At 45.9% G+C, this 21,759-nt stretch overlaps 1 protein-coding gene across 5 annotated transcripts in view; it reads left to right on the forward strand.

Moving 5' to 3' along the window:
- BEND7 (BEN domain containing 7) overlaps positions 1–15,191 on the forward strand; it is a 49,600-nt gene extending 34,409 nt beyond the window's left edge. For 4 of the 5 annotated variants that reach the window (XM_065862678.2, XM_065862680.2, XM_071803514.1 and 1 more), the window contains 3 exons: positions 60–179; positions 8,490–8,540; positions 13,295–15,191. In XM_065862678.2, the coding sequence (XP_065718750.1) occupies positions 60–179; positions 8,490–8,540; positions 13,295–13,356 (233 nt within the window). In that variant the 3' untranslated portion in view covers positions 13,357–15,191. The remainder of the gene's footprint in view (positions 1–59; positions 180–8,489; positions 8,541–13,294) is intronic. The other variant, XM_071803513.1, reaches the window with a different exon arrangement.
- The last annotated feature ends 6,568 nt before the right edge of the window (positions 15,192–21,759 follow it).

Below are 21,759 nucleotides of genomic sequence, written 5' to 3' on the forward strand. Positions count from 1 at the left end.
AGCCTCCTTTTCTCAGTTCTGGTGGCACATTTTAAAAAGACGATATCTTTTTATTTCAGTCTTTACAGAAAAATACTGCACTGCTAACCATGTGGATAAACTTCCCGGTCCTAGGGACTGGGTCCAGATTCTTCAGGATCAAATTAAGCTGGCAAGAAGGCGGTTAAAAAGAGGCTCAGGTATGTATCAAAGTACAAGGAGCAACATGTGAGTGTAAGATTAAAATCTTAGAGCCTTCGCATCCATAGAATTGTTTTTCTTGTTGACTACAGAGTTGTATATGTTTACCCTTCGAAAATTAGCCCTTTCAGATTTGAGCGGGTTTCTGTGTAGAGTGTTCCCTTATTTTTAATATGGTACCAAGTTTAGGAGCTGTCCTTGCAGTCCAATTAACTTTGAGTCTTCCTCATATATTGTCTCTAACCTCTTTCCATCACCACACAACTTCTTCCCAGTATTTGATGAAATCTAAGTCCTAAAGTAGCTGATCTGGCCAGGGTTGCAGGTAGAAGTGTTTCAATTTTGTATTATTTGTTCTGACAAGCTGCTCACTTTACTGTTAACACATAACCCAAATGACCTTTCCCTCTAAACTCTATGCATCTGGAAGGATAGATGAGTTTTCTCACATTCCTTGTGAAAGAATCAGCATCATTGTAGCTAAAAATAAAAGCAACACCCACCCTGGTTGTGCCAGCAGGGTCCTGCGGTACATGGGAGGGAGCTTGCCGGCAGTGATTGACAGGTAATGTAGGTCGGATTTTGCAGCAAAGCTGCTCAACTTGGGCAGGGATAACATACACGCTTGGGGTTGGGACCAGCAGAAGGCTCAGCGTTGGGCTTTCACCCTGGCAGCGTGCGGATGGTGAACGCTCAGCTCCAGCAACAAACAGCAACGTGCAGCCTCAAAATCCCCGGGAGAATTCATTGAGAAGCAGTATCACCGATTAAGAGACGTGTAATTACTTTATAAACCTTAACTAGTCTTTGTGTTCCCTAGCCTACAAGGGGCTTTCTTCATACAAGGATTCACTTAGTCTCCCTCATCCTAGTGTTTTTTTGAGGCTCTTTCATGGTCGTATTTCTTGCCCATTGCTCCCTCGGAGCATCTGACGTGGTTGTCTGAGGCACGATGTGCCAACATCCTTAAACACAGTCCTTTGCTGTTACTGTACTTACCTGCCTGCCTTTTCCCCTCTTCCTTCTGCCCTTCACCACAATTAAGTGCCTGTTTGCATCGTTGGGTTGACAGGATGGGAAACCCAATAGCTCAGTGGCTACTGAGGGGTGAGCAAGGCCATAGGAAAAGTCCTCTCCAGCTCCCTGTCTCTGAGAGACATCTTCTGTCAAAGCTGTGTCTCTGAAACACACACTTGGACTGGCATCTGAAATCGTTCTCCACAACATTATTAATGCCAGGAGGGAAAAGCATAAGACTGAGGGAATTGAGGAGCACCCAGAGACAGAAATAACACGGCGGGGAAGAAAAAAGTGCAGATTATTCAGTAACATAAGCTTCCCTAAGTAAAGCAGTAAAGCAGCACCGGCCTTTAAAAGGGTTTCTTGTGCATGTAGGGGGAGGGAGGAGAGACGGATACAAGATAATCTTGTTAAAGACAATGTCAGATTACTGGTGTTGTACAACAGGACTGCTTTCTGCCCCTTCCCAGGCTGCCTGTCCCCCCCCAGGACAGGAAGGTGGAATTGGGATGCCAGGCTTCCATAAGGTGAAGAGTGCAGTGCGGGATGCAGGGAGCACAGGGCCCTTGGGCAGTCTACAGAAGATCCCTCAGGAAAGAGGATTGACCTAATTTTGTTTTGATTTTTATTTTCTTTCATCCTTTTTTATTTGCTTTTCTTCATGCCTCTGCAGGATATTAATTAAAATGAGAAAGACATGCAGCTTTTGCCTTTCAAATGGGGCCATCTCCATCTCTGGTCCTTTCTCAGGATGGGAGAGTCTAAGCAGAGGATATTGTCTCTAAGCTAGCAAGACCATAAAGAAAAATAAGTGAAACTGAGCATAGTGTGACTGAATAAGAAAGTAACTTGTTAACCAGTATGTGGATGAGTAGTGAGCAGCAATGTACCTACCAGCCCCTCAGATTTATTTGCTGAAAAGAAGTACACACTACCTGTATTGGTAGAAAAGCTCTTTTTGGTGTTATTTAGTTTCTTGGCCATTCCCTGAAGTACACTCGTTTCCCTCAGATATGAGGGCCCCTTGGCCGTCTGCACCGTACCATCCCCTACCATCTTCACTGGTGGCTTAACCCAACCCAAGCTGACCTTGCACTGAAGCAAATGAAAAGTTTCCCCAGTTTTTGTAGCAGCAAAACAGTTGATAGCTCCAGAGAGGCAGGAGCACACAGCTGGTTGCAGTAACATCTTCATCTTGCTGAAACAAGATTTGTTAGTACTTGTGTGCTACAACCTGGCATCCTGGGGTGTATTAGAAGGGGGGTGGTTAGTAGGTTGAAAGAGGTTCTCCTTCCCCTCTACTCTGCCCTGGTGAGACCACATCTGGAATATTGTGTCCAGTTCTGGGCCCCTCAGTTCCAGAAGGACAGGGAACTGCTGGAGAGAGTCCAGCGTAGGGCAACAAAGATGCTGAAGGGAGTGGAGCATCTCCCGTGTGAGGAAAGGCTGAGGGAGCTGGGGCTCTGGAGCTGGAGAAGAGGAGACTGAGGGGTGACCTCATTAATGTTTACAGATATACAAAGGGTGAGTGTCAGGAGGATGGAGCCAGGCTCTTCTCGGTGACAACCAATGGTAGGACAAGGGGTAATGGGTTCAAACTGGAACACAAGAGGTTCCACTTAAATTTGAGAAGAAACTTCTTCATGGTGAGGGTGACAGAGCCTGGCCCAGGCTGCCAGGGGGGGTTGTGGAGTCTCCTTCTCTGGAGACATTCAAACCCGCCTGGACACCTTCCTGTGTAACCTCATCTGGGTGTTCCTGCTCCGGCAGGGGATTGGACTGGACGATCTTTCGAGGTCCCTTCCAATCCCTGACATTCTGTGATTCTGTGATATCAGGAACACAGAGCTGATCAGGCAACAGATCCATCTAGTCCCATATTTTGTTTCCAGTGATGGCTGTGGGCAGGTGCCTGGGGAGGTCTGTGGAACTGAGGGAAGGATGTTGTGATGCTTGCTGGCATGGTCTCACCACCCTCAGCAGCTTTACCCTGATATAAAACTGGTCGTATGGGAACTGTGCACATTTTAACTATGCATTGTGAAGCGATACCAAGTTTCTTACAGCTGTGCATAACTTACAGAGACCAAAACAGGAGGGGAGGGAGGTTTGATGTGCTGTGGCCAGAAGGTGTCCCAGGACTCCTTGTTGCAAAACTTAGCTTTTAAGAATCTGAAAACTATGGGAGTTGCAGCCACTGAGACATGGAACTCATCACTTCCAACTGAGCTCTTCAGCTCTGCCAGTCCATGTGTGGTTGGTAGAGCAGAGGCTGAGCCGTTCCGAGTGAGTGTCCTTGATGTCCCAGGTCATTCTCTCTTCGTTCTGTCCCCACTTGCTCACTGAAACACGCTGGCTAACTCTGTGGATACAGACTAAGGTGCCCAAAGAGCAAATCTGAGCCTGTGTTAGGCTAAATCTACATCAGTTTCTGGTTTGTTGTAATGTAGAGGCTTTATGTAGAAAAGCTTAAGACAATCCATTTATTTTACAGAAGCCACAAGACAACTTTTTAGTCACCACTGAGTTGGGCTAAATTTTAACAGCAGAAATATTTAAGAGAGAAGGGAAAGGCTTTCAATCCTGCTTGCCTTCCCCTGAGCCTTTTAGTACATACTCTGATTAGTTTTTTATTTCAAACCAGGCAGTAAGACACTGCATTCACAACCAGCCCTCTCTACCTGATCCTATGAAACATTATTTCAGTTTGATAATGTAAATCCTGCTCTAGCTTTCAGTGGTATTAATAATTTCAGAGAACTCCAGCAAACAGATGGGGGGGATCTGCTTTTTGTACCCCTTTCCATAGGGCGTACTCTCCTGAGTGTTTCAGAATTATATGAAATCATGATCACCGGATCATAGATGCTGCCCGGCTTCAACCTTATTTACCATGTTTGGCTCATCTCCTAGAAATAGGGACAGAAAATCTCCCTGCTCGGAAAGCTAATCAAAAAACACTTAAAAATTCTGCTTTCTAGAAAATGGTTCCCCTGTGCAGATTTTGAAAGGTTGTTATCCTAAGCCAAATAAAAATTCATTTAAGTTCTGAATCAGTGACAATATTTTTCATAGATGGAAATATTTTTTTTCCTTTGGCTTTTTCTTAGTTCTTTTAGATTATTGCCTGAGATCTGAGACTTGGGTAGGTTTTCTTCTTATTTGTTAGATCTGAGAATAGAGCTGTCACTGCCATTAAATTTTTATTGGCCTTGTTCAGTCTTTTCAAAATTTCACAAGTTAACTGTCACGAAGGGGAGAAGAGACTGTGAGGTTAATGTTACAAACAGCTGTTATAATTAAAATTCAGAAGGATGGTGATATTCTTCAGCCTTGATGACTGGTCCCATTTCATGCCAGCAGCACAGCGAACTGGGGCCCAGCTTCATAGTGCCAGGTCTGTCTTCTCCCAGCAGAGCAGCTGAACCCTCTTGGCTGCTGGGACGGGATGTAAAGTGGCCCTAGAAGGGCAGAAGTCAAACGAAAAGGCACATGTGTAGGTTTCCTCTCTTAAATCGGCCCAAATTACCATGCTAATTGCCTTGTAATTTATGACGGCTTTCCCACGGCGTGGTCTTTTCACCCCGCAAAAGAGACTACGGGTGGGTGGCTGGTGGCCTTGCCGATGGCAGCACAGAGGGAGACAATCGAACATTAGCATAAAGATCTTAAAATGGGTAAAATCAGAAGGAACTGATGCTGTTTGTGTCGTCTCTGCACCAGACGTCGCATCTGAGCCTTTTGATTACTAAACTCTCCATCCATTAATAAGCAGTAGGGCATGGACCACACGTCTCTCCCAGCAAGTTCTTCCTCGCATTTCTCTTTGAAGAGCCTGCAAGCCATTATTCTATTGCAGCTGTCCACGGCATAGACAGAAAAGCTGGTACCCCATGAATAATACTCCCGAAGTACAGAGAGTAAGAGCTGCTCAAAGTGATTACCTGGTGCCCAACCTGGAAGCTTTTGATTGCCCTGCTCCATAAAGGAAAATATGGCAATGTTAGAAAACATGCTGAGGTTTTTCAGGCGGGGTTAATTTCAATAAATCACATGCCAGCACGTTTCATCCTTGAATTGTTGTTTAAAATTAACATTACCTTGTTGAGAAGTGAAATAGTGGGAACGAAGGAAGAATAAATGCCAGCCTTTTTTCTGGAAATACACCTTTTCTCCCATGTCCTTATTCAAGCTGCTGCTTCCATTGTCTCACTGGAGGTTTTTTTGCTTTCTATTTCACTTTATCCTTCTGATTTCCCAGGTTTGTGTTGTTGATGCAATATCTACATGTTGCGAAAGATCAGCTTGATTTTTTTTTTTGCTTAGCGATACACACAGGACCAGAAAGGACGTAGGATGCGAGTCCAACATGTGGTACGGTGCTTTTGTGGCCAGTATCTTAGATAAAGATAGCAATATTAAAATGTGTAACCACTGCATTCATCTTCCAGCCCTGAGTGTACACGTATTTCTGTCCAAAGACAGCAGGTGTGCACTTAGCAGACAAACATGTACATCAGAAACTAAACAATTATTTTTGGGGGAAAGCACTTTAAATAAATTATTACCAGGATTGTTTTGCAAGAGCTACTGAGCTCTATCTAAGCAAAGGACAGAGAAGAGGCTCCGAATTCCCACAGCAGGATCTATTCCTGCTTGCCTTGTCTTGCAGGCTGGCTCAAGACAAGTAAAGCTTGGCTGGCAGTCTCTGGGTGCGGTTCTCAAAGACAAAGCTTCTTTCCTGCTTAGAATGCCATGTGAGAAGCTGGTGGTTTACATCCATGGTAGGAGGTCGAGGTGTTTGTTGTGCCTTTGTGTCATAATTCACCTGGAGCTGCGGTTACGCATCCAGTTTCATAAAATAAATTCAGGCAGCTACGAGTGAGGAGGCTCTCCAGGCATCTGCTGTGCTCCCACTGCCTTTCTAGCACTGGCATAAGGATTTATGTGGTGATGTTGTCAGTTTTTAACTAGATCTGATCTTGGTGACCGTGTGAACATTTGTGCTGGGATGAGGAAAGGAACTGGAACAATTGGTGGCGAGCTAGACCTCATCTATCAGTCTTGTGCCAGATTAAAACGGCCATGTAACTTCGCTGTTAACAAAGCTGGTTCTGCAAAGCTGGAGACTCAAGTTCTTATCTTCTGAAAGCGAGGTTCTTCCTGCCTGCCTTTTGTTTCATTCTGACTTCAGCTGAGTTCAGATTTAGCCAGGGCTGAGAAGAGCATTTAGGCAGAAAGGTAAACACATCTCTAGAGTTACTTGTTGAAGATGTCCCTGCTCATTGCAGGGGGGTTGGACTAGATGGCTTTTGAAGGTCTCTTCCAACCCAAACTATTCTATGATTCAGGAGTCGCTACTGAGATTTCCAGAAAACCTATGACTTGAGTGGACAGCCTGGTTGGCACTACCCCTGGTACAGATAGAGGAAAGGCTTCCCAGCCCATTGCCAGGACTCATATCTGGCTTCCCCCTTTTTCATACCTTGGGTCCCTTCAACCTAAGAGACCAGTTACAGCTTCATCTCTCACATGCTGAGTAGCCGTGTCCCTTGGTGCGGGTGGTCCTTCATAACATAGCTAGATGTTGGCCTCAGACTGTCACTCCTGGTGTTTTAAGCCTGTATGTTTCGTTGACTGTTTCTCAGCTGCTCGTTTCACCGTGCTGTCTCCTTCCTTGTGCATCCAGTCCTTCCATTACTGGGAGTCCAGTCCAGTTGCAAACCAGCCTAGGTATCCTCTTCCCATTTGTTGAGTCACCTGTTCCTTCCAAAATTCAAAGTTTTTGCAGTGAACTGTACCAAGCACTTAATTTATATCTGCTCAGCACGCCACCTTCTCACAGGAGGTGGAAAAAGGTGTCAGTGCAAGGCACAGAGTCGCAGGTCTGTGCTGTGTACTTGTCAGGGCTCTCCATTTAAACCTTCCATGCGAGGAAAGCTGCTCAGCACTCGGGTTTTTTGTTTGTTACTGTTTTCTTTAGTTCAATTGATTTTGCAGAACTGCATAGAGAGCATACAGCTAAAAACTAACCAGACATCTAAACGCATGGGGGAGAGAGAGCAACCTCTTGGTCCATGGATGGATAACCAAGAGTTGCTGGAGGAAGGAAATTAATGTGGATCAGCAGCTGGGTTAGTTCTTAGGATTTCCTCACAAAGGCAGCAACTCAACATCCTCGTGTATAGAGCTGTGGTAAAGATGACCAGGGCAATTCGCTCAGTTTCAGTTGCGAGCTGAACTAAGTTACTCACTGCATCTACAGCCTTGGTCAGATTTGATCCCTGTGGATATTGTGCGATGAATCAACGTGAGCAGATGTCTATCCAGCACACTGACCGTGTACAATGTAATGGGCTGGTCCTTTCGGACCACACCTGTTTGCTTAAGCTCTCTGAAAAACCTCATTGTGCTTCAAAGGCCTTAAATATCATGCTGAAGTGCCAAAAGACAAAAGTAATAGGTTTTTGAATAGGGCTTGTGTAGGTTAGGCACCAGTTTCTTGTTACACACCTATAATTTCATCAGGGCTTACATGCACACTCCAGGGTACTGCAGTCTGACAAGTCACTGCGCATCTGCTGAGCCAAATTAGCCGTCTTCATGCATCCCCTTGGCCTGTGGCAAATACGAGATGAACAAATTAAACTTTTAGCTTTCCTTCACCATGGGCTAAATTAAGTCAAATGATCTTGCATAAGCTGCGGGTTGAAAGCACACGTGTGTGTATGTACGCTGTAATTGCCCGTGTACCTGGGTGCTTATGTGCTTTTGTTATTGAGCCAGGTGCGCACCCGCATCTTTGAAGACATTTTGCCCCAGTAAAGGTGTCCCCCGCAAAATGAGCTGGCTCATGGGAAGTTTGGGTGCAGAAATTTGGGGATTCACCCTTTTTCCGTAGACATCGGGTGACGGCAGCTGTTGGAGGGTGGAAAACCAGCCCGAGAGGCTCTTCCTCCAAGTGCTGCGGGGGATTATTCTTACACGATCTTATCAAATAATCGCAACTCCCTTTATCATCCAAATATCCCTAAACCTCAAAAGGAGCAAGTGTTTCTCTATCCCATTGCTGGAAAAATGGCTTCTTAATACCCAACTCCCTCTTCTAAGTTTGCATTTTTATTATATGACCTTTTCCTCCAAGCAGTGAGTTTTTAACAGAGCAATAGCAAATTGCAGCGGGGGAAAGTAGATAGAAAATGCAAAATCACTCTACAGTGTGTAGCTTTTTAATCGCATTCCTGTATTCAGCAAAAGTAATGAGATTTCTTGTTTATATTTGTAATCAGCAGAGGCAACTGACTGTGATGAGAAGCCGGACTTTTCTCTACTACAAACAGGTAAAATGCATTAAAATTTTTATCAGCTTCCAATGTGTGTGTTTGTTTATTTATGGCACAGAAGCAGTTTTCAATAATCCTGGTGTGCCATGTACGGTCAGGTAATTGCACACAGGACCCAGCTATCTTAAGTTTTGAATGCCCTGTATTAAAAACCAAATGTATCAGAGTCTTACAATTTCCCCCTCTATTTCATATTCATAAAATCTCAACGTTCATGGTAGCAAATAAGCTAATAAGGCCAGTAAGTTTTACCCTCCTTTTGCCAGATAGGGACTTGTGCTCATCCCTGATATTTCTGGCAGTTTTTTGAATTCTTTACAGAGTTATTGGTAGGGACAGACACAATAATTTGTATTAGCATCTGTTCAGTTGTCCAAGGTATTAGCAATTATATCTCGTGTTCACAGAAGGATTGCAAAGACATTTATATGCTAGTTAAGTGTTTTACTTTTTCTTGGAAGCGCAGCCACCCTGCCTTAAAAGCCTGCCAGTTGCTAAACAGCAGCGTAGCCATGCAGCGGTGTGGGCTGGTAAATAAGATTTTTGCACACTGTTGCACATGGTATTGAAATCAAGACAGGTTGAGACTGAAATTTGAAGCAGCGCCTTGTTAAGAGTCAGTCCATCAATAGGCGCCCTCATGATAGGAATTGAGCTGCCGTCTTTGGAAAATTCAGTGGGCCAGAGTCTGGGGAGATGGTCATTTCCCTGTAATTTCACCAAGATGCTGCACGGTGACCCCAAAGCCAAATTAAAAGGAGGGGAGATCTTCAGCAGACACACAGGGCCACGGATTATGGTGCATTTTTATCATCCTCCTGAAGTGTAACAACAAAGGGTGGTTGGAGATGAGGACAACCAGGGCTGGTACTGGGTTGCTGAGCGTGTGGCACGGTACCTGGGGGCTACGGGGTGCTCAGGAGACCACTGGGACCATTGCAGCATCTGTCTCTTGTGCAAGGGCTTCCAAATCTCTCTCACATAACAGAAGGGCTGGAGAAGGAGCTTTCAGACGCGGTCGCCGTGTGCCGGAGCAGCAGCTGCCAGGCGCGGAGCACTGCCGGTTGCAATCCCGCTGTCGGAGCACGTGCAGTTACTAAGGAATAGGAGCAGCGAGGCAGTCAGGAGGACAAGCAGCTCCAGTCTTGTTCTGGCACGGACCCAACGGGGGCTGGGAGCACACACCGAGCGGCAGCTACTGCACTGCTTTCTTGGCCAGCCGCTGAATGTTGCAGGGGACGGCGGTGAGAATAGATGCAGGAAGCTCTGGTTTGAAAGGTCCTTTCCAAGGCACATCCTCTTCGTTTCTTTTATCAGGGAGGGAAGCAATTCCATTGCAAGAGGACTCTCATAAAGGTTACTAGTGCGACATACTCTTATCATTTTATTGCTCTGGCAATCATATGAAGAAGCAGAATTATCGGGTCTCTGCGCTTTTCTTCAAGCGCAATTTCTGTAGCTGCTACATGTCACCGATGGAAAGGAATGTGCTGAGATGGTTGTGGTGGAGAAGTTGTCTCCATTTCCACCCCACAGTAGCTCACCGTTGCATTCTGCTTCCTCATACACCTCTGAGCACCTATGCGGGCAGTTTTTGAATTGAAATGTTTCCCTTTGCGACACAGACCTCCCCATACTATCTGTGGAAGGATGCCCAAATAAACCACGCTGCAATTTGCGTTGGTGGGGGAGGTGATGCTCCAGGCTGTAAGCCAAGCGTTTGACTCACCCCCATTATTATATGTGTGCGAGTGTCTCTTTATGGGACGTATCCATGAAATATCGTGCTGTTCTTGGAAGCAAATGATTTAAAGTGATATACAGACAGTATAATGACAGTAATTATAATAGAGAGCCGAAATACAGATGATTTCTATCAAGGAGTGCAGCAGAAGAGGTGGAGTATAACTTTTACAGAGGTCTTTCCCTTTCCTAGCACAGCTGGTTTTATAAAGGGGTGTTACTGACAGGTTCTTTAAAGCGAGCCTTTGTGTGATTTATGCAGCCATCTTCTCTGTTTAACTGAAAAATCTTTGGGGAAGACTCTCTGACTGTGCATTTGTACAGTGCCTGGTGCAATGGGCCTTGGTTGTGAATGACAACTGATATCAGATAAATCGTGGCCTCACGTTGTGCCAGGGGAGGTTCAGATTGGGTATTGGGAGAGAGTTCTTCACAGAAAGGGCTGTCAGGCATTGGAACAGGCTGCCCAGGGCAGTGGTGGATTCACCATCTCTGGAGGGGTTTAAAAGGCGTGTACATGTGGTACTTGGGGACATGGTTCAGTGGTAGACTTGGCAGTGTTGGATTAACAGCTGGACTCAATGATCTTAAAGGTCTTCTCTGACCTAAATGATTCCGTGAGTAGTTAACCTGGTGTGTTGGCAGAATACAAACAGCCCAAATTTGATTGCTTGAGGAGGGTATCGCAGGGGACTGGATGGGCAGAAAAGGTGGGGTATGGAAGCTGTTTATGAAAGATGGTTGGTCTTTTGGCTTTCAAGAATTTAACAAACTTGTGATGCAAAAGCACCCGGAGTGAACAACTTGAAACAATGGTAAGCGTTGGTGAAAAAAAACAAAAGGGAATCTCAGATGCCTTTAGTGTCTTTCCTGTTTGGTCAACCCTACCTGTGGCACTGGTGTCATTATGACCAAGACCTGGGTATATATGGACTTCCAGTGCTGAACTGCCTCAGCCTACGTGTTTTCAGACCACAGGCTGTGGCTGACACTTCATTTGGGACACATCCATCAGAAGTGTGGTTGTTCTCAGCTCTCTTTATGGTTGGGGTGAAGAGAGCAGCTTCCAGAGAGAAGGTCAGATCATATAGGGTTGTTTTTGGAGGTGTCTCTCTTTTGGCGCCAGCAGGACCGGCCTGAGCACAATTAATTGGTTTAGGTGCCTACAGCCAGGCTTGAACACAATTAGCAAAGTCCTGGACCTTTGGGATGAGCAGGAGATGGTTTGTTTTCAAACTCCGCTTTTGGAACTCAAAAGCCTTGTAAAAAAAAAAAAAGTGGAGCTGGTACATCCTCATAAAACCAAGGAAGACATTTTTGCCCAATTATATTTTAGCACTTCCGAGCAGAAATCATGTTCCCGTTTTAAAATCGCTCTCGACGCTGAGAAAGCCTTCGCTTTGAAAGCTGCTGATTGAAGGGTGTTTAAAGCAAATTGGAAGAACTATGGCAGTTAAACTTGCCGGGAACTTTGGTGCATTGACAGACAAATCTCAAGAAAACACTAGAAAAATTGACTCTAACAAACATAATCAAAGCTCAGTTCTTCAGTTACAGCTTTTACACCTAGGAAAAGCTAAAGGCTGTGTCCAGACCTGAGCTGAGACAGACCAGACAGCTCCAGGGCTAATTACCGTGGCCTGAGTGGAAGGACTGATTAGTTTCTCAGTGATACACAAACCTGGAAGGTGTGAGATAGATCTTTATCAGGATGAAGATGTGGCAGCTTTTAGAGTCTTTATGTATAAGTTGGTGGTGCAAAAAGGGTCATCTTATTTTGGGCTATAATTTGCACGAAGCATCTGGATTTTGATTTTTGTTAAGAAAAATAATAAAGGAAGGCCTAACCCATAAGTTCTGCATGCGGAAACAAATATAAGCCAGCTGCAACACCCTCATCTTGAAAATCGCATTTGAAGGATACACGCAGCCCCGGACCATGAGAAAGCTCTCCTTATATCCATGCTTTGGACCACAGCTGCGCTGAGGATCCGGATAGTTTCTCCACGCTTGGGTTAATTTAAAGATGAGAAAGAATTTTGATATCTCTAAAAGACGTGGAAACTCTAACATCCCAATCCTCAGGTCCAGGGGTGATGCAGCTTTGTGAAAAGATGAGAGCAATCTCTTGGTAAAGAAACGGATGATAAGAAAACAGCAACGATTCAATTCTATACAGGTTGTCTCCTTTCCTCTTGAAATACAGTATCAAGAAAATGAAACTTCAAAAATAAAAAACCTTTTTCGAAACCTTAAATATAAATCCTTTATTGTAATATAAATCTTTATCCTTTCAGCGTGTGATTGTGTGAGTCTTCCCTTTTCATTGGGTTGTATTTGCCTCTCAGGCTGATTGATGTCTGTCTCCTATTTGCCCTGTGTTCTTAGTGCTCTCCTTGTAATTCTTCTGTCCATCTTTCATTGTTCTGTTTAGAAAAAACACATTCTTAAAGTGCTTTAAAAAGATGGGATATAATCATACCGTGCACCTTTAAATATATATATATATATATATTCTCCCATATGCATTTAGACTACTGTGGAGTGGTGGTTTTAGGTTTGGTTTGTTGGGTTTTTTTTCCCCAAAGAAGATTCCAAAGTACATCCTCTAGGTTTAAAATTCATGTGGTGCTTTTTTCACTTCTTCAGAACCAGAGCTTCAAAGGGGTGAGCATCGCAGTGCAGTTTGTGCCGAAGCCTAATGCGGCGCTTCACATCTCAAGTGGGGCGCGCTATATGTTGTGTAAAAAAAACCTCACCGCCAAATTCCGTATTCAAAAAAAAACCTATTTAATTTGCTTTTCTTTAGCTGATTGAGCTCTATTCTAAATGGAATTCAGCAGCTGCTGCCTGTGTACACACCAGCAGTTCAGCCCCATCATAAATTTAAGTTAGAACTCAAGTATGTAATTTCCATCATTTTAATTTATTTATTTTTTTTGCAAATTACTGATTTCTTAAATGTTTAGATTTTTTAACTGCTTTCTTCAAACTCTTCCTTCCTTTAGGTAACCTTTTCGACACCACAACAGATCATCTGATAGACGCGAACCTGGATTTTTCGGCGTGAATTTCACATTGTGCATCAGTGTTTTTAGCGGATAGAAACGTCCTCTCCTTTGAATAACATTCCCACAGGACCGGCACGAGAACTTCAGCTCACCACGAGATGTGGACGTCCGTACCGTTTTCCCTTCGAGTTTGTGTTGTTTCATTCATTTTCCATGTAACCTCCAATAACAAAACCGCCAGATTGCTTCACTCCTCATCGTAATTAAAGATGATTTCCCTCCGTATCAAATGCATTGTTTAATTAGCGGGGTATCCACTCTGAAGACATTCTCTTGCCTTTGTTCTTCCTCCACGATTGTATTTTTCCACATGATTGTATCTTTGCCAGCAGTGTTTTGTCTTAAGCCACGCAGAGGTGAATCCACACAGCCGGGTGACAATTCCTGTCCCCAGAGACGGGGTGACATCTCTCTCCATCACAAACCCTGAGGATTCGATGAGAATTTGCCTCAGCGAAGCTCTTTGATGCTGCAGACCCACGTTTCTTTTCCTGGCTGCTGTGGGACCGATGACCAGCCATACGTGGTGGGATGAAAAGCTCCTCCCTGGATTTAGCAGGAAATAAAGGAGGATTCCTCCCAGCAGTGCCCTGTTTCCTAACTATAGTGAGAAGCTGTTCCTCAAATAATATCTCCTACGTGGTCCTAACGGGATGGCTCTAGAGCATCTTTGTAGTGCAGGTTGCTGGAGGGCGTCATTCTCCCCTCGCTTCCCCCCCCTAGTTTGCCCTACCACCTCAATCTCAAAATGTATTAATTTGCTGGAAGAGGGTCTGCACACTGTGATTTTTCAACCACTGCCCTTGGCGACAACATTCACCTATTGAAAAGAAAAAAAGAGTCACCTTTTGACTGGCACTCTTGATATCTCAGCAGTTAAACGAGCGAATCGATCGAGAAATTGCACTAGGTGCTGAAAGGGTCGGTCCTTTCAGGTCAGGGCTAAGCTAAAATCGTACGCAGCCCTCCATGCAAACCTTCACTTCTGCACCTTTCATCAGCACTAAATTCACTTTAAAAATGTCGGGGAAAATGTCTAGAAGGTGTTACCTGCAACATCTATCGATCACCAGGCAGCTGGAGCACGTTTCCTGCAACTGGAGGGAGAGCTTGCTGGAGCCTTTACCATTGTGTTACCCTCTGAATATTTTAGGTTCATCATTTTTCCTTTGGAAACTATTTGGCCTTTGAGTGTCTCAACAGAAGTGCTATTACAGAGTGGGATGGTTTTCAAAATATTTAATGTCTTTTTTTTTTTAACAATCGTAAAGCCCGTTTTCTCAGACATCGCCGAATAACCTGAGAAACCAGGGTCCCAGCCCTTCCCCACCCACCTACCGTGGACTTTTGGGAATGACCACGTTCTCTCTGAAACTGTGGAATAGATTGAATGTGCACTGCAAACCTTAAAATTTGAATACTTTCCTTCCTTCATGGCTTGGAGCTGCCTGCACGGGGCAGGGGGCACCAGTCCGTCGTGTCCATATCATAACCCTTCAGCAACAGAATCAGCGTTTTGTAAATTTGGAAGATTGCATTCGTGTTTACTTACTGTGACTACTGTTCAGACTTTCTTCAGAAATCTTTTTATAGGGTTTATTAGAGAGAAGAAAAAAAAAATCATTCCATATTTAGGTAAAAATGTCTCAATCTTCTGTATATATGTTTTATTAATATGTAAATATTTAGATATTTTTAAATTACTATGTTCTTAATAAAGCGACAAGGGACTAGTTGTGAAATGGTGTATAACATTGTGTCGTGTCATCAATCTCTGGGAAACCCTCTTTGTCAGTTCAGAAAAGAAAACCTACAATAAATAACTTTAATTGCATGTGCGTCCCTGTGTTCTGTGCTGGATTCCCATATTTCAAAGGAATTACCAAGCAATTAACGAACAACATAGGGAAATATATGGAAAACCCTAAAAGTCACCGCCACAACAGTATTTTTCCAGCTGGTTTAGACAGGAACCGTTCTGCCTGCCAATCACAACAGCGTCTATATCCAATCACATAATAACTCTTGAGTATTAAGTGCTGATATGCTTGAAGTTGAATTTTAATTGAATTAGGTGCCTTTGTAATCTGCATTTAAAAGGTTAAGCTCTGCTTCTATGGAAACAACACATAGGAAGGACAAACCAATACTTATAATTTGGAGTAGCTGCAGACATATATGCTTGGTAATTTATTATCACACCCTCATCAAATGTTGTTTAGCCTTAGAAAATATTTCCTGCAAAAACATGTTTTGGATAATCTACCATCAATTACAAGGAGCCAGTGAAGTGAGAGAGTGTCTCACCACACCCTTTCTGCTTTATATAAGGAGTGCCAGGGATAAATTGCTGGTAAAAGGTCTAGTGAGAGTTTCTTCTGCACTTCGGTGGCTGCAACCGTGTGACGTGGTGTGAGTCAGCTCAGTACCACTCTGGGGGGATATTGAAAGAGCAAGTAAATTGTAGAATCACAGATTGGTTTGGGTTGGAAGGGACCATTAAAGACCATCCAGTCCAACCCTCTGCCATGGCATCTTCCACTGGACCGGGTTGTTTAGAGCCCCATTCAGCCTGGCCTTGAACACTCCCAGGGATGGGGCATCCACAGCTTCTCTGGGCAGCCTGTGCCAGTGCCTCCCCATGCTCGTGGTGAAGAATTTCTTCCTTATATCCAATCTAAATCTACCCTCTTTAAGTTTAAAACCATCACCCCTTGTCCTGTCACTACAGGCCCCTGTAGAAAGTCTCTCTCAGTCTTCCTTATAAGCTCCCTCTGTATATATTGAAGGGCCACAATAAGGTCTCCCCAGAATCTTCTCTTCTCCAGGCTGAACACCCCAACTCTCTCAGCCTGTCCTCCCAGCAGAGCTGTTCCAGCCTCGGATCATTTCTGTGGCTCCTCTGGCCCCTCTCCAACAGGTCCATGTGTGTCCTGTGCTGAGGACCCAGAGCTGGACCAGCACTGCAGGTGGGGTCTCACCAGAGTGGAGCAGAGGGGCAGAATCACCTCCCTGACCTGCTGCCCACGCTCCTTGTGATGCAGCCCAGGACACCATTGGCTTCTGGGCTGCAAGCGCACATTGCCGGCTCATGTCCGATCTCCCATCCACCAGCACCCCCAAGTCCTTCTCGGCAGGGCTGCTCTCAATCTCTTCATCCCCAGCCTGGACTGATACTGGGGGTTGCCCCAACCCAGGTACAGGACCTTGAACTTGGCCTTGTTGAACCTCATGTTCACATGGACTGACTCCTTCAGCCTATCAAGGTCAACAGCAATTGCTGGCACCCTCTGCATGGCCACAAATTGGCTTCAGATCTAAACGAAACTCATCACTCACACAACTGGGGATCTTCCAACTTGATGGAACTAATCCATCCTTTGTTAACCAACATGTAACCTCGCTCTGTGCTCCAAGTCATCCCCCAAAATGTGGCTTTGCTTGGCTTATTTTAAATGGGCACAGGTTAATACACCATTAAGTGGAATGCCCATCTTTAAGTTATAATTAGGGGTGAGAAATGTCTCTGTGTGTCAGGATCTACAAGGTACTAAGTCTCACCTGTGCTGCAAAGTCAGCAACAAGTACCGCTGCAAGGTCGTGGTTTCACCTGTCAAAGCGGCTTTGGGATGGAGCAAATACTGTTGCCAGCACCAGCGCTTGGGCTTCAGCTGAGCTCCAGCAACCTCGCCAGGCCATTTGGCCAGTGAGTCCTGCTGTCTGGTGTACAGGACGCTAGAGATTAATACTTTGGGTGTAAAAATAATCCTTCTGAAGCTTGAGAGGAAAAAGGATATCCTCCTGGTAACATGACAGGAAACTGGAGCCCAGGCTTTATAAAAAATGCATTAATTGCGAGACAAGAAGAAAGTCATCTCAAGTGCCTGTGACATATTGGTTTAGAAATGGCTGGCTGAGTCTTTTGGGGGAAACATGAGCAGTCACGCCGGAGCAGTTTGGGGATGGGTGGTCCTGATGCAGCCACCCCTTCTGGAGACAAAACTTCTACCCGTGCTGAAATTGTGATGCCTCAATGGGAAACGCGTCTCTCCTTCACTGGGGAAGGGAGGGAGCACAGTCCCAGGAAAATCCAATGGGCGCACATCCTTCTAGAGAGACAGAGATAGCCAGGATTCTATGAGACTTTGCAAAAATAACTCCTTTATATATTTTCTCCCCCAAATCTATGGCAGCAAAATGTCCTGTAGGCCATCCCAAGACATCCCTTTGCCCTCCACTGACTCTCCCACTGCTCAAGCATCCTCATAGCCAGGCTGGGGCAAGCGCCTTCACCCCTTCCTCACCGCGCTGTCATCCTGGAGAGGCACAAAAGGGTTTGTACAAGTAGGTCAGGTATGATTTCTCATCCGCCAAATGCTAATAAAAGCTACCGATGTGAAACCTATAACATTATGTGTATAAATAATTTAGCTCCAGTGTGTAAACATTGATTCTGGGCTTAAAGAAAAAAAAGGAAATAATTCCATCAGCTTTCTCCCCTCCCCTCCATGTATATGTCATTATGCCCAACTGTGAATGGGGCAAGAAAACAGCTAATACTTGGGGAATTTGGAAATTCAGGAGTCACACCCCTTGTGTTTCTGTGCTGGCTCCTTCCTCCACCCAGATCCTCAGAGGTATAGAGGAATTAGGATGAGGTGGCTAATTAGGAATGAAGACGTGATTCTGGCTGTAATTGCGAGTAATCATTGACCGGAGGGATGGTGGTAAGAGGAGAAGAGGCTGCGTTTCATGGCCCACATTCTCCCCTTCGGTCCTCTCCCTCCCTGGGTGGATGCAGGCAACGAGCTCACCCTATCCAGCATCCATCCAACCTTCCCAGCTGCTGCCTTCAGATGAGCTGGTTTGCTTCTAAATTTCTCTCAGTAGGAGTCCTCACAGGGTGTCCAAGCCTGCCTCAAGCTGACCCTGTGGCCCTCCAGCCCTGGAAGATGTCACCACAGCAGGGCAAGGAAGGTAACTGCCAAACAGCAATAACATCGCTCAGAGAGCAAATCCACTCATGAAGAGCAGCAGTGAGAGACAAGCAAGGTCCCATGGCTGGGAATGTTGAGCCAAGTCCAAGAAGGAGCTGCTTTGGCTCATCCTTGTGCTGTGAGACCCTTTGGAGGGAGGTTTGTCAAGGATTACGAGCTGGTGTGGTGGGCAGCAGGCCATCAGTGGGACCCTGGGCCCATCAGTTGCCAAACTGGTGCATGATCTTTCCTGGAAATCTGGGGAGAGGAATGGTTCACTGATGGTTGCTCTCCCATGCAGCTCATCCCAGTGTAACTTTGCATTAAAACATGTACACCACCACAGTTGTCCCCAAACCTGCCACCTGCCGTGGAATGAAGACCTTCATCTACCATCTGTCCAACAAGATCCATCATGTGTAGGAGGACCATGGTGGCCTGTGGCCCCTACAGGAGCCTAACTGTGGGGCCAGCTTGGGGTCGCAACCACCACCGTGGTCAGGGATGTCCACTGGTCGTGTCCATCACCAGTGCACCCAGGAGAAATGTCATCTTGTCATGGTTTAACCAGAGTTAGCAATACAACCACAACAGCTGCTCGCTCACTCCCCCAGCTCCCATCCCCAAGTGGGATAGAATTGAAAGGGAAGGAATAAACCCATGGACTGAGACAAACACAGTTCAATAAAATAACTAAACGCTAATACACTGCTACCACTGATAATACATGCAAAATGGAAATAGAATATAAAATAAAAGATACTCAGTGTGATTCCTCATGAACTCCATTGATACTGAGCAGCCTGTCTCAGGAAGCAGCCCATGGTCCTGAACAGACAATCGCAGAAAGAGAAGAGAGAGAAAGGCAGAAAAACTCAGAGACCTTTGCAAACAGCAGGATGGCAAAAGGCTGAAATCAAGAAACTCCCAAACAGAACTCCCCGAAACAGGGCAGAACCAGAACAGGTCTCCATTTTTCTCCATCCCTGTCCATCCTGACTCCATCCCTTGCTGGAAAATCCTGAGTCTCCTTAAAGATGAAGCATGATGCTAATGGCATGGAATACCCTTATTGATTGGTCTGGATGTCAGGCAATGTCTGCCCCATCCATGTTCCCCTTCTCAGCTGCCTCCCACCTGTGGGCAAAGCACTCAGAAAGACCTTGCTCCCAGACAGTAACAATTAAAAACTTCAGTTCTGTCCTGGGGTGTCATCCTTGTTCTCAAGCTAAATACAAACAATGACAGTGCTACCTGCGAAGAAGTTTCTAACTGTATGAAGAAAATTAACTCACTTTCAGTCAAACCAACACAAATCTTCAGACGATGCCTGGTCGGGTCAGGGTGGATGGAAAAGGCCAACCCACATAGTTCTCCCATCCACTGGTGCCCTGGTGGCCTCAAGGACCTGCCCAGCCCCGGAGTCATTCAGCAAACCCTCATATGAATGGCCTGTGCACTCTGGGAGGTGGTCTCACACTCTGGCAAGTGAAATCAGTCCAGGAGACTTCCAAAAAAAAGCAAATTGGAAGCAACACTCCCATCTCACAACATCCCAGCTCTACCTTCACCCTGTGCCTGGCATCACCGTGGAGGCACCAGGCAGAAGTGAGTGTGAACTGGAGGGGGACATTCGCGTGTCTGGATACTGTGAGCCCGTGCCAGCTCTCCGACGAGTCACCATGAAGTTAACACTGAGGGATCTGGACTGGAACCAGCATGTGGCTATTGCTATTACCAAGGCTTAGAGAAAGCAAAGATTAATGTAATCATTTAATCCTGAGAGATTTCAGGATTCACTGACTGTATCTCATGTCTCCGTTCATTGTGGCACAGGGGGTGTGTGGAAACCGCTCTGCTCTTGGCTGGACCTCTGCTCCCTTCTGATCCCCCATTCCCTGAGCTCCTGCACGAGTGCCCAGACCCCAGCTCTCTCCCCTGCCACATCTCTGCCTCCCACCACTGCAGCAGTGTCAGATCCTGCTCACAGCATCCCACCTGCATTTTGGCTGATGAGATTGGTGATACTATCCACCCTTGGTTTTCTTGATTTTTTTTGGTGATGGTGGCTCAGTCCCCAAAGCTCACAGACCTCCATCCCCCTGGAGCACGTTAATTTGGCTAATGCTGGCAGCACCAGTGGGGTATGCGCTTCTTACCTTTCCATCCACCCTGCCCTTATGAGGTCAATGCCATGGGCAGAGCCAAGGACCAGACTGGGTTGGATGCCCTGTGGGAAACGAGGCTTCCCTTGGTGCTAGAAACATCCTTTGCTTGCATAAAATTTACCTGGACACCCAGGTGCTGCCAATTCCCAGGGCGGGAGACAGGACATGGCGGTGGATGTGCTGCATCCCACAGAGATGGAGTTTTGGGTGCTGTTGCAAGACCTCCTACATTTCCTGGCTTCTCTGCCCATAAGGACATCATTCCTGGTTTCATCACCTGCAGACCACGAAGTGTTTCAGCCCCCAGTGCATTAACACAGATTTTGCATTGAACATTTATTACAGCCATGAGGTCTTGCGCAGTTCCTTTGCTGACCTTCACTGAGCATGATGGATCATCCCCCATTTGGAGACCCCTTGAGGAAGCCTTAGAGCAGCAGAGACTCCAGCCTCAGCCACAGGTCACACCTGTGGGGCAGAATCACCTCCCTGACCTGCTGCCCACGCTCCTTGTGATGCAGTCCAGGACACCATTGGCTTCTGGGCTGCAAGCGCACATTGCCGGCTCATGTCCGATCTCTCATCCACCAGCACCCCCAAGTCCTTCTCAGCAGGGCTGCTCTCAATCCCTTCATCCCCAGCCTGGATTGATACTGGGGGTTGCCCCAACCCAGGTGCAGGACCTTGAACTTGGCCTTGTTGAACCTCATGATGTTCACATGGACTGACTCCTGTTAAGGTCCCTCTGGATGGCATCCTCTACCTCTAGCAAATCAACCGCACCTCTCATCTTGGTGTCATCTGCAAAATTCCTGAGGCTTCACTTGAAACCACTGATCTAACATTTTTTGAAAAGTAATCAGGCAGTGGCGTGTCTTGCCCAGTCTCTTAGCCCTATCATGGAGTCAGAGATGCAGTCCATCTGTGGTGGGTCCAGGGATGTTGTGGGGCTGAGACCTCTTCTCCCGACCCCGCAAATCAGGGTCAGTCACCAGTCTACCCTGTGGGTAGATACATGCTGGATGATAGCACAGCAACATGCCCGGCTGTCACCTACTCAAGAGGCTTAGACACAGGAAAACCCCAATTTGCACCCATAGTCTGGGCTCAGAGGCTCCATCTTGGGGTGTGCAAACCACCTGTATTTGCACGCTGCAAGTTTTGCTCCACAAAACTGGGAGGCAGGACATTGCTGGGCTGACCTTGAACAATTCATCTTCTCCATTCTCCTCCATCCCTGTCGCTGGGGAGATGAAGG

The sequence above is a fragment of the Patagioenas fasciata genome, chromosome 1, assembly GCF_037038585.1.
Source record: "Patagioenas fasciata isolate bPatFas1 chromosome 1, bPatFas1.hap1, whole genome shotgun sequence".
Lineage (NCBI taxonomy): Eukaryota > Metazoa > Chordata > Aves > Columbiformes > Columbidae > Patagioenas > Patagioenas fasciata.